This window comes from Dryas octopetala, chromosome 5, assembly GCF_963921425.1.
Source record: "Dryas octopetala chromosome 5, drDryOcto1.1, whole genome shotgun sequence".
NCBI lineage: Eukaryota > Viridiplantae > Streptophyta > Magnoliopsida > Rosales > Rosaceae > Dryas > Dryas octopetala.
This window is the reverse complement of record NC_141370.1, coordinates 841,017-854,199: the sequence shown is the minus strand read 5'-3', so window position 1 is coordinate 854,199 and position 13,183 is coordinate 841,017. Positions and strand designations below refer to the sequence as shown.

At 36.8% G+C, this 13,183-nt stretch overlaps 3 protein-coding genes across 3 annotated transcripts; all 3 read left to right on the top strand.

The window, feature by feature from the left end:
• Positions 1-3,781: 3,781 nt before the first annotated feature.
• LOC147283310 (uncharacterized) lies at positions 3,782-5,436 on the top strand. The gene is made up of 3 exons (XM_086243926.1): positions 3,782-4,094; positions 4,253-4,397; positions 4,806-5,436. The coding sequence occupies exons 1-3, from the start codon at positions 3,782-3,784 to the stop codon at positions 5,434-5,436; spliced, it is 1,089 nt and encodes a 362-aa protein (XP_086100052.1).
• Positions 4,978-7,194, top strand: LOC147283309 (uncharacterized). The gene is made up of 3 exons (XM_086243925.1): positions 4,978-6,248; positions 6,343-6,448; positions 6,553-7,194. Exons 1-3 carry the CDS (start codon positions 5,479-5,481, stop codon positions 7,192-7,194), a joined length of 1,518 nt encoding a protein of 505 aa, XP_086100051.1. The 5' UTR covers positions 4,978-5,478.
• Positions 7,195-10,421: 3,227 nt separating this feature from the next.
• Positions 10,422-12,242, top strand: LOC147283308 (uncharacterized). The gene is made up of 4 exons (XM_086245844.1): positions 10,422-10,595; positions 10,716-10,785; positions 10,886-10,984; positions 12,151-12,242. The coding sequence occupies exons 1-4, from the start codon at positions 10,471-10,473 to the stop codon at positions 12,238-12,240; spliced, it is 384 nt and encodes a 127-aa protein (XP_086101970.1). The 5' UTR covers positions 10,422-10,470; the 3' UTR covers positions 12,241-12,242.
• The last annotated feature ends 941 nt before the right edge of the window (positions 12,243-13,183 follow it).

Sequence of the window (13,183 nt, the reverse complement as noted above, 5' to 3'; positions counted from 1 at the left end):
ATCATATAAAATTAAAATTGGGGTCCGATCACTGAAAGTGAATTTAATCAAGTTAATTAAGTGAATAGATCACCTAAATTAAACTTTCACCATGTTTGCTAGCTGGTGATGCTGCGTCAGTGGTGTTTGGGCCATATTTTGGTATCGGCTGAAATATCAACCGCTCAAGCTTTTCACTACAAGGGAAATCTCCCTGGCTAGTTTGTTTTAAGTCAAAAGGTGGCTGACAAGTTAAGAATTACCTATATGTTGAAAGATGCTGACCAAAATGGGAAGAATTGTGACGTAGCTAATAGCAACAACCGGCCAGACTTGTTAGGAAAAAAAGGGACCAGCCTGATGTTTACAATTTGTAACGCCCCGAACCTCGGGCCCATATCACACTGAAACTTTGCCATTCCACTACTACAATAATATAAATAGACGACACTATCCACACAACGGTTGTTTTAAAACTGTTGTGTAGTTTTTACAGATAACGGTTTTAAAAAAACTGTTGTATTTATGAATGAAATCCAATGGTTTTGAGAGGGGTAGATTTTTTGGTTTGGCCTACACAATGGTTTTAAGTTGTGACCATTGTGTAAGCGAAACAAAATGAAAAAACCGGTCTACAGTAACTTCATTAAAAAAGTTTTGTTGTGTACTCTTGTTGCCCTCCGATATGTTTCCCTCTCAATGTTCATCGTTCCCATCCCTAAGTCATACACCCAGCAATGTTTATTACCAAAACCAGAAGAGATCTGAGAGATAAGCCATCATCTGCTCCAAGCGCACCCACCTGACCTCCAAGCGACCTCACAAGCCCGACCATGTGAGAGATCTGAAAGATAAGCCACCCATCGATCTCGCTTCTCTCTCTTTCTCGCCTCTCTCTCTCTCTCTCGTCGCATCTTCTCCTTCTCGCCACCGAGTCACCGTCGCGTGGGGACACTAAACCTAACCCTCAGTCCCTCATCCAGATCCAACCACTATCTCTCTTTCTCTCTCCGTTCGCTCTCTCTCGCCAATCGCTCTGTCTCACTGTCGGATCCCTTTCTTAATTTGTGTCACCGTCTTGAAGGAGAGAACTGGGAAGCGACCCTTGCTCACTGGGGATGTGAATGTCACTCTGAGAGATGGGTATGCCACGATTGGAGATATGAGTTCACCGTCGACAACTTGAGCTGGATTCGGAGCAGAAAGTTTAGGCTGGGTGCAAGGGTAGCTCGGCCAGTGGTTATCAGGGTGCTCTTAAGGGCCTACATAGAGTGCTACACAGCAGGTTTTTCATATTCTCTTACCTTAGGTTATAGTCATAGTTATCTTCGTTTTGGTTTTCCTTTTCTACTTCTATTCATTGCTAGTAAATTGTTTTTGCAAGAAACCTTAAAAGTAATGAAGCTAAGTCAATGATTCTGCATATTGAAGATGTTTTCTTTAAGGGTTCAAACCCTATTTGCCAACCTTAATTTATTCCCATCCCAACATTTGACAAATAAAGTTACTAAGCTTGAAATGGGCAAGAACTATTTCTACTGTCGAAGGCCTTAATCCAAGTGATGAGAATTATGCTCTTGTCCACTGTATTCAGGTTTAAATTTGTTTAGTTTCCAGCATAGTAAACAATCAATTGGTTTTAAATTTAAAGGCATAGCAGTGCCAAAAGAATAAGGCAGGGGCCAAATGATACCAGTTAAATCTGTAAAGCTCCAACATATGTTGTTCTTTATTATTCTCTTGATGTGTCTAATATAAATGAATGCAGTCAGACTCATAACCATACACTCACAGAGTTGTTTGAATCCATCCCTTTTAGAAAATGGAGTCAACCTCATTCCTCTCTCACTGGAACTAGCACACAAATACAAATATATAGATATGTTTTTTTCTTTTTAGTGTATAAGCTTATAATTATCTGAATGTTCTAAGCAATATTTTTTACTTTTGGTTTTATAATTACTCTTTTGTAAAAGCTTATAATTAGCTGATCAATGTTCTTGTTGGCTTTTGCATCTTTGCAGTTGATATATTTGGGGCGTCCCTGTTTACATTCATAAATTAGTACCCATTAAACACATGCACACATATTTTGGCTTGCAAGTTATCAACTATATTGGTTCTTGATGCATTATAAGTGCTTTTAGTTTTAGGAGTCTATTGATATTTACTGTCATTTGTTGCTACTTGGATTAGAAATTTGTTGACCTTAATTTTTTCTTTATAAACAGTAGAAGTTATTAGAAAATATAAAGAAGCATGCAAGCCTGGGACACATGAAGAATTTAAGAGACCCCATAGAGAAATCATGTTGACAAATTTTACGAAGTTACTTTATGATAGATGGTTGTAATCATGTAATGCTTATCGGTATAAAAAATCAATTTGGCATTGATGTGATCAAATGAGGAGTCTTTCCCATGAGATTTGTGTATACTGCAGTAAGATCAGACCAGTTTTTTAACTTGGACTTCTGAACTAGTGGATAATTTGAGAAAAGTTTCTTTCTTTCTTTTTTTTATTGGGGTGGGTAGGATATACATTTCTTAAAGGGTGGGTAGGACATCCTTATAAGAGAAAGAGCATATCTTTTTATACTTTCAACATAGTTATTTGTACATCATTGTTGCTTACTAATAATGTACTATTTTTGTTTTCTTTTTGAAAATGAGTTGTTTTGTTGCGTCCATCATATATTTTTATGAGGCTCAGAATCAAGTTTTCATGGGCTGTAAAAGGTTGTTTGGTTGCTGCGGAATTGGAGGGGGAAAAGTTAGAATTTAGATTTTACTGAATGCATGCTTTATTTTCTCACTAGGTTGCGTATATTTAGTTTGCATTTCTGGGTTGAAATCAAGTTTCCATCGATAGGGTTGATGCAGTATGAGTGATAGAGTCTCATGGCGTGAGTTTCTGATTGTAGTTCCGTTTTTATTTGAGATATAAAAATTGGTTATAATATGGGTTATTTACTGAACTTGGATCTTTAGGTATGGAAGGAAATGGAATTCTAATTGGTTAGCTAGAATTGTTCTAGTTTCCTTTGTATATGTGACTGAATGCTATTCACTAAGTTTGGATAATTCCCAAGGATACTGAAACTCTTGATTGGTAATGGACTAATATGACTAATATCATAGTTCATTTAATTTTTAAATTTAGTTTGTATTTATTTTGAAGTATTTCTCTTGTTTATTGTTTCTAACATTAAGTCATTTGTGTTTGTAGATGTGAGAAATCATCCAGTTTTTTATCCATTATAAGTGTACGTGGAAAGCGCTACTGACTATCTTTCAAAACCAAGGCTCACAGCGAGGTAAGAAGACTTGAACTTATTTGTGAACCCTGTGAAACTCTTGTGGTAATGCATTTGAGTATGTTTGAATGTTTGGCATTGGCAAGAATATTAAAGGTTCTGACCTTACTGTTTACTTTTGTTTGATTTTGGTAGTCTTTGACCTTACTGTATACTTTTAGAAAACTGTATCATTTGATAAGGAGTCATAAGCTGATTTTTTGTGAGTCACAAGTTCACATCCTAATGGTCATTTGAAGACAAAAATCACCATATTCCGACCTTGAATGTAGTTTTCGTGAAATACCCAAGTCAGACCTGAAAATCTGAAACTCTGACAGCAACACTCCTTTTGCATGCCTACATTCTCACTTGTCCTTGTGTGATTTTGTGATATTTTTTTAACTGAAATTGTTTGGATAATATTAGGGTAACTGAATATATTGAATTTTACTTGCAATGAATGACAAGTTTGCTTTAATTTTTTGTGAAATTTGAAATTGTTAGATGGATAAGTCATGGATGTTTGCTGATAGAAGGTCGAGGGCATATGAATTAGGGATGGAAGCATTCTTCAAGTTTTCATTAGAAAATACGAGAAACCCAAACCTGATTCATTGTCCTTGCACGAAGTGTGGCAATGTGAAGCAGTTTGGTGTTGGAGTTGTAAGGGATCATTTATATTATAATGGTGTTGATAAAAGTTACCAACAATGGATATGGCATGGAGAACCTTCTAGGTCAGCTACAAATACAGTTAGAGAGAAAGAGCAAACTGAAGTAGAACGTTCATTTGTCTCTGAAACAGTGGAGATGGAAGGTGATAAGGCAAACTATTTTTCAGATGACGCAGCTCAAGATTTTTTGTTATTGGGGATGGGGATACACCTTTGTATCCTGGTTGTACAAAACACACTAAGCTATCTGCACTAGTGAGGTTGTATAATTTGAAGGCAAAGCATGGATTGAGTGATGCAGGTTTCTCTGATTACCTTATTGCTTTTGGGGATTTGCTTCCAGAAGGTAATAAGCTACCCATATCCATGTATGAGGCAAAGAAGGCTCTGTGTGCATTGGGAATGGATTATGAGAAAACACATGCATGTCCTAATGATTGCATCTTGTACAGAAATGAAAATGAGGATTAAACCAGTTGTCCTACTTGTAGTCTGCCAAGGTGGAAGATTGGTAAGGATTCAAAAATGAAGGAGGGGGTGCCTGCCAAGGTCTTGTGGTATTTTCCCATTCTCCCAAGGTTTAAAAGGATGTTCGAATGTAGTGAAATAGCTGAGAGTTTAACTTGGCATGCTAATAAAAAACTGAATGATGGACAGATGCGGCATCCCGCTGATTCCCCATCATAGAAGTTAGTTGATTTTAAGTGGCCAAACTTCTCAGAAGATCCAAGAAACCTTAGACTAGCAATATCAGCTGATGGCTTCAATCCCCATAGTTCTTTGAGTAGCAAATACAGCTGTTGGCCAGTTATACTAGTTACTTATAATCTTCCTCCATGGTTGTGTATGAAAAGGAAGTTCATGATGCTGACTTTATTAATTTCTGGTCCTAAACAACCTGGAAATGATATAGATGTGTACCTGACACCTTTGGTTGATGATTTAAAATCTTTATGGGCAGGAGTTCCAGGAGTGTATGATGCGTTCAACTGTGAATACTTCACCCTTAAAGCTGTACTTCTATGGACCATCAATGATTTTCCGGCCTATGGAAACTTATCTGGCTGCATTGTGAAAGGGTATAATGCTTGTCCAATCTGTGGATCACAAACAAGACCTCATAGGTTGGTACATGGTAATAAATTATCGTACATAGGGCATAGAAGATTCTTGTCACGCCATCATCCTTATCAAAGGCAAAGAGCAGCTTTCAATAACTTGCAAGAATTAACACCACCTCCTGTACCATTAACAGGAGAGGAAGTACTTGAAAAGGTTGAAAAGGAAAATTTCACACCTTTTGGCAAGAGGAAAGTCAAGAGTAAAGGGGTTGAGGGTGAAGCTAGAGCTTGTTGGAAGAAGAAGTCAATTTTCTTTCAGCTTGAGTATTGGAAATCTCTTCATGTTCGGCATATTATCGATGTTATGCATGTTGAGAAGAATGTGTGCGATAGTATTATTGGCACACTATTGAACATCCCTTGAAAAACAAAAGATGGGGTTGCAGCTCGTTTGGATTTGTTGGACATGGGGGTTAGAACTGAATTGGCACCTAACACTTGTGGAAAACGGACTCACTTGCCGGCTGCAAGTTGGAATTTGTCTAGAGAGGAGAAGCGATCTGTGTGCAAATCATTTCTGGGTATGAAGGTCCCTGAAGGCTATGGTTCAAATATTAGCAGTCTTGTATCAATGGAGGATTTAAAGATTCATGGCCTTATGTCTCATGACTGTCATACCCTCATGCAACAATTGCTCCCTGTGGCCATACGTTCTGTGTTGGAAAAGCCTGTGAGATATGCTATCACGAGATTCTGTTTTTTCTTTAATGCTATATGCAACAAAGTTGTCGATGTATCAACGCTAGATAAACTTGAAGAAGATCAAGTAGTCACTCTGTGTTTGCTTGAGAAGTATTTTCCACCATCATTTTTTGATGTTATGGTTCATTTAACAGTGCACCTTGTGAGAGAAGTTAGGTTATGTGGACCAATTTATTTTAGATGGATGTACCCCTTCGAAAGATATATGAAGGTGTTAAAGGGGTATGTACGAAATCGTAATTGTCCCGAGGGTTGCATAGCGGAGGGTTATATTGCGGAAGAAGCTATAGAGTTTTGCTCTAAACATATGCGTGAAGTTAGTACAGTTGGTATCCCGTCATCTCAAAAGTCTGGCTCTAACAATGAAACTAAGCCCCTATCAGGTGCTTCTATATATCGGGTTGATCGTGACCAGTTGGAGCAGGCCCATCTTTATGTACTAGAAAATACAGTTGAAGTTGAACCTTTTATTGAGTAAGAGCAATCATTTCCCTTTAAAATTAATTTTATAATTGTTCAATAGTTGTTTTCCCCCTGCTGGTTAATTGATACATGTCTCTTATTATAGTGAACATATGAGATATTTGAAAGAGAAATATCCCAAAAACAAGAAAAAGAAGAGGTGGTTGCAAGAAAAGCACAATCGAACCTTCATCCCTTGGATAAAAAAACGGGTGATATATTCAACTTTTTTTACTAGTTCATATTTAAAAAAAAATGAAGCACATTCTCTGTATACACAGTGCACCTTATTTGATATAGACGGTCATCTTTGCAGGTGAATCATGCACTTTCTGTCACACCTAATAACATATCTGAAACTTTGAGATGGATAGCTAATGGACCATGTGTTGAAGTTCCGAAATTTAACGGTTACAAGATTAATGGGGTTCATTTTAGTACCAAGTGTCGTGATGACGTAAGAACTGTTCAGAACAGTGGTGTTTACCTACTGGCAGATGCAATGCAGGTTGCTAGTTCGAAGGACAAAAACCTGGTCATCACAGATATGGTCTTCTATGGAGTGATTCAAGAAATATGGGAACTAGACTATTACAAGTTTAGGCTGCCCATTTTCAAGTGTGATTGGGTTGAGAATCAGAATGGCATTAAGATAGATGAACTTGGATTTACGTTGGTCAATTTGAGTAGGTTGAGTCATAAGCCGGACAAGTTTGTTTTGGGAAGACAAGTAAAACAAGTGTTTTATGTGGAAGATCCTGCAGATGCTAGGTGGTCTGTTGTACTATCAACCCCAGATAGAGATGACATTAGATGGGAAGATGAGCTGGGAAATACCACATTTGACCTTCAACCATTCACCACTAGTCTTCCACCCGTAGAGACGTTTGATGATATAGTGGGTGAAACTGGAACAGAATATGTGCGACCTGGAGGCAAGGGCATATGGATTGATTAGTTTATGTTTACCATATTTGAGCTTGTAAATTAATACTTATTTCAATTTGGATTAAAATATTAATATGTAATAAAGTGTTTGCTACTTGTGTTTATACCTTTTTCTTTGGTTGCTGTCAAAGGTATTGATCTACAGCAAAGGTATTATATGAGTGTTTATACTTGTGTTGATACCTTTATATATGTTGCTTGTGTTTATACCTTATTTCAGTATTGCTTGTGTTTATTCTTAGTTGATTGGTTATTATGCTTATTTGTCAAACCTTGTTCATACTTAATTAGTTGATTGCTTTTGTTTTTGCAGACCATGGCTCCACAGAGGGCATCTCCGGCTGGTAAGAAGAAGAGGTGTAAAGCCAAAGCTAACAAGACACCGACAAAAGCAAAGACTTTTAAGCAAACACAATCTAAGGCTGTTGAGGATTCAAGTTCTGGTGCTAAGGAGACACTTACATCAGAAAGCAGTGTGAAGAGCAAACGAGGACCCGTTACAATGCCTCGCATTGTGAGGTGAAATATCCTAAAGATTAAGAAGGTGGTTGAGTATAATAAGAAGGGTCAGCCTCGTGGGAAGGTGGCAACGGAACTACAATCTTACATTGGGGTGTTAGCACGTACAAAGATCCCTATTACCATCGCTAAATGGAAGAAGGTGGACGATGAATATAAAAACAAGATTTGGGAAGAAATAGAGGTAAGCATACATTTAATCATGCTCTTTTTTTGTTTTCATATAAATACTTATAGCAACCTATTTTTGTAACCCTTCTTGTAATGTAGCAACTAATATATTGGACATCTATGTATGTAGTTGGCATTTGAGATAGCGCCGGAAAGCAAAAATCTGGTAATGAAATCAGCGGGTGCTAAATGGAGGGAATTCAAGAGCCGTCTCACGACTGCTTTTGTACTACCATTTATAGATGACCTTGAGAAACTTAAGAAACCCCCTGTAGAGTATAACTTCCTTGAGAAAGCTGACTGGGACCAGTTTGTGCAGTCAAGACTAGAACCAAATTTTTTGGTAATTTCATGATTTTTACATATTATATCCCCTTAAATTACTGTCACATCTTCCTATTTGATGCAAGTAATTTGTTACTTGTTTGGATTGTAGAAACTTCATGAAGTTCAGCAGGAGAGACGTGCAAAGGCCGAGTACCAACATCGAATGTCGCGTAAAGGGTATGCTGGATTGGAGTCAAAACTGGTTAGTGATGTGTTTTTAAATCCGCTGATTTTGTGTTATGATGTTTAGGTATGTAACACCGTCTATAAGTTCTAAAACCATATGGCTTTTGGCAGTTGAATGACATGAATTCTGACCAAGAAGAGGTTGATCGTGCTACTCTCTGGATGAAAGCACGTGCAAATAAAGAGGGTAAAATCATAGATGCCAAGGCAGCTGAGAAAGCAAATCGGATTGTGAGTCTGCACGCTAAATTTTTATACTTAGTTCATGGCACCCTACAGTTTATAACAGCCACATCATTGCTTGTTTCAAAGTATTTTTTAACTAAATTTTTTAATTGCATTTTCAGGAAGAGTTGAAGCAACAAGAGAAGGAGGGGAAATTAAGTACATCTGGTAGCAATGATGTTTTGACACTTGCCTTGGGGACCCCTGAGCATGGTGGCAAGGTTAGAGCAGTTGGAAGTTATGTGACACCAAATTCATACTTCCACCTCCCTAAGCGAAGGAAGACAAGTGTGAAAGAGAATGTGAGAGAGTCAATTAAAGCAATTGTAGAGGAGGAGCGAGAGAAGATTGTGGCGCAGATAGTGGCAGAGGAACGAGAGAAAATCAAGGCAGAGATAATGGCAGAGGAGAAAAGAAAGATCTCGGCTCAAATTTTGGAGGAGGAGCGAGCAAATATTGTGGCCAAACTTGTGATGGATGAGCGAGACAAGTTAATGGCAGCAGGGTCCCCTGATTGGCAGGCCAAGGTGACTACATTGGATGAAATACTAGCTAATGTCAAGGGTCCTGCTGCAAATATCCCAGTCCCGGTACAAAAGACTGCTCCTCCCACTCCCCCAACTTCACACACCGTGGAATATGGATCCGATAAAGCCAGTTGTAATGCTGCAAAGAAGGTGTTGGGAATGAATGACAATCCAAAGGAGGATGACATCATGGATGTGGATTCTGAATTTGTGAGGGAATCAATATTTAAGGTGATTCAATGAAATTTTATATGCATCTAAACAATGTCTTCTGTTACGCTTAGTTAAAATGCTTAGTGAAAATGCCTTCAGTTATGCTTAGTTAAAATGCCTTCAGTTAATTTGAAATTGTGTCTTGTGTGCAGGGGAAACAATGCAAGTTAGTTGTGGAAGGTGAGGATCAAAAAATTGTTGCACATGCAACACTGATTGAGGTACAGGTTGACAACCCGACTGTCCATGGCATTCCTTTGGGAAAGGACAACCTCAGGGTTTCAATCTATGCTTCATTTAATGATGATGCACTGCTTCCCATCCCTGTGACAGGCGAACTTGAAACTGTGGGCCAAGCCAAAGGTAGTGTTGTAGCTTGGCCAAAACAGTTTGTTTTGCCTATGGAAGAGAACAAAAAGGGTATTAAGGTATTGTGGTCAACCGTGTTGATTTTGGCAATTTTTGATGTTATTTATGAAATCCTACATCTAACATATTTTTAATTTTGAACCTAGAAATCCTTGAGGGCCAAAGCTGATAAGCATCAAAAGAGTGTAAACAAGCCACAACCTTTGGACCTGAAAGTACTGCCCCCTACATTGAAGGTGTTATGCATGTATGCACAAACTGGCATGAAGAAGGATGCGACAATCCACTTTGTAATTGAACCTGAAGTTTTTGGTCAGCCTCGGAAAACCCACGTACTGAGTGAAGATATAGAGCAGTTTAGCCGTATGGAGGAGATATCAGCCACTTGCATTGTTGTGTATATGAGGTAGCTTAATTATGTCTTTCCATGTGAATTAAGTAATAAGTTTGGCAAGCTTTCTTCCACTATAATATGTTAAATTATGTATGTTCCTTATAGGTTTTTATTCGATGTGGTTAAGAAATAAAAAATGAATGACATGATTGGTTTTATTGACCCTGCTCGAATTGGGGCTATTGGCTGTGGAACCGTTGATGAGAGATCACGAGTATTAGCAGATAGGTTCAAAAGTTCTGCTGAGGATCAGCTTTACTTAGTCCCTTATAACTCTGGGTAAGTAATTGTTTTAATGTGTTTTCTAGTTGTTTTGCAATTTAACATAACCCATAAGAAGTTTGGTAGATGTTTAATGAATTTTTTGTGTAGAAATCATTGGGTGTTAACGGTTGTCAATCCGGACAAGGAGATTGTCCATTTTTTGGACCCAATGAGAAGGAGACTATGTGGTGAAGAATGGAGAACCGTGGTGGACAAGTAAGTAATTAATTGAGCAGAAGCTTGATTCCTAAACAGCAGTTTGATTTATTTATGCATTTGCATGTATAAGATTTTTATTTGCTATGCTGATACACGGTATCTGTTTTCATATTAAAGTGCGATCAGAATCTTTAAAGCCCAAGGGAATAAGAAAGGGAACAAGGCAGTTTTGTGGAAAAACTTGTCGGTATGCATGTTTGCTAATTTTTACTCAAGTTCATAGTGATTTAGATATAATACTTAAGATTATGAATTTCGGTCCTAATTCTATTGCTTATACTATTTAGGGCATTCCTCAACAACCAACCCACAAGGAGTGTGGCTATTTTGTTATGCGGTTTATGAAAGAGATAGTTGAAGATGAAGGATTAAGCTTTGCTACCAAGGTACAAACTGAACTTGAAATTTAGACTTAATTTTATACTATTTGGAATGTATATATACTAGGATATATATATCATGGGAAGTTTGAAATTTAATAAGCTGAAAGGTTAATTGCATGTGGGGCAGATTTTAAGTCCTAGGTAGCATTTGGCCTAGACTTAATTGGGACAGATTTTAAGTCTTATGCACATTTGCATGTGTTCATAGTAGCATTATGAAAACAAAGAAGTTATTCATAGTAGCAACTTGATGCCCTACTAGTTTCCAAGTCGCTTGTTCTCTTTTATTTTTGATTTTTTTTCTTTGGTGTATTTAGGTTACTCATTTTACATATGCTTATCATTTGTTGTGTTGTTGTGCACCTTTGATAGTTTATTTTTGAAAATCCCACCTTTCTTTGGGTCATGCAACTCTTTTCTTGGACCTATGCTTAGATTTAGCCTGTTTGTTTTGTCATGTTGACCAATTGATTGGTGACTTGCACTTTGATGAAATTGATTAATTGGCCAGCAAATTTCCTGAATTTTTGTAACTTCTAAACAGATATTGGGGTTCACTATTTTTGTGTAGTCGTCATAAGTGGAATTAAGCTCTTTCATCTAATTAAGTTTGCATGCTAGAATTATTTCAATCTTACCAAATCAAAATAGACCTTTGAACAATTTCCTGCTGTCTACTAAACTTTGCCCAGGTTTGAATGTTGAATGTTGGTATACTGCATGTGTTACAGTGTGCATGTTTAATGGTGTCATGATAACATGATGGTTTGGCTGCAACCTCATTACACTTGGGACATGTTTCATTTTGTTTAAAATGTGGTTTGGATCAATTGTGTAAAAACCCTTGTTAATTATGATGATGATGGATTAACTTTATGGTTATGACAGGTTGATTGTTTTTTAAGTCAATTAGATCATTAATTTGATGGTTGATGATTAACTTGATGGTTATGGCAGGTTAATTGTTTTTTAAGTCACTTAGATCATTATTTTGATGGTTTGTTCTTGCTTTGTATGTTTGTTCTTTGGTTCAAGGGTTTCCCCTGCTCCTTTTTTTTTATTGATTCATTCAATTACTAAAAAAAAAGGTTAATTAAACAAAAATGTTGAATTTCTTATTGGTGTATTCCCTTATGTTAATCCCTTTGTTACTCCATGGTTAATTTCAGTGGGAAAGGAGAAAGGACAACACCTACTCACAGGACCAGATTGATGAAGTACGCGCTGAATGGGCAGGCTTTCTGGTGCGCTATATGTAGATCCAATACGTACTCCTTACTTCCCTAAATCTGCTGGCTGGGTTTAACAAGCATTTTTTGGTAAATATTTTGTATAGCTAACTGGCTAGGCTGTGTAGACATGCAATATTATGATGGGAGCAGTTCATTGACTAGCTAATCTTGCAAAGTCAGATATTTTGGTATTTATATGGTTGACTTTGCACGATTACTTAGGTTAGACCATGTCATCCCTAGCTTTATAGTTTTTGTAATCAACAAGTACTTTTTGTAGTTATCAAGTTACTTATAATTTTTTGGGCTGTACATTAATTAGCAAGGAATGTGTGAATGGGTTTGTTATCATGATCGACTTTGTAAACTCCAATTCCAATTTAATGAATTCATGGATCTTTTTGAGTTACCAATATTTGTGGATTACTTTGGATGCAACAAGCAGGGATTTAGTGGGATTTAATTCCAATTGGATATGCAAGCAGGGAATTAATGGGGATTCAATTGGATGTAAGCAGAGATATTAAAATGTGAATCAAACAAACAACAGTTTTAAATTTAAAAAAATTATGTTAATTAATCCTAGACAACGGTTTTAGTTAAATAACCATTGTATAAAACACCTACTAACAACAATTAAAACGATTAACCAAAAAATTGATGTGTATCATCTATCTATACAACATTTTTGAAAAAAAAAATTACTTGTCAAACACATAACTTAACATCACATATAGTTAAAAAAAGTTGTGGAAAAAATGATTACCCAACGGTTTTAAGATATAAAATGATATGTATAAGTAATTAAAATAACATGTTTTAGTAAAAACTGTTGTTGAGTTTCTTATGTACAAACATCATGCCGGTTTTATACTTAATTATGCAACGGTGTTTCTTAAAACGGATGTTTAATAATACTTTGGACAACATTTATGTCATATAAGTATTGTCTAATCATTACTAATACAAT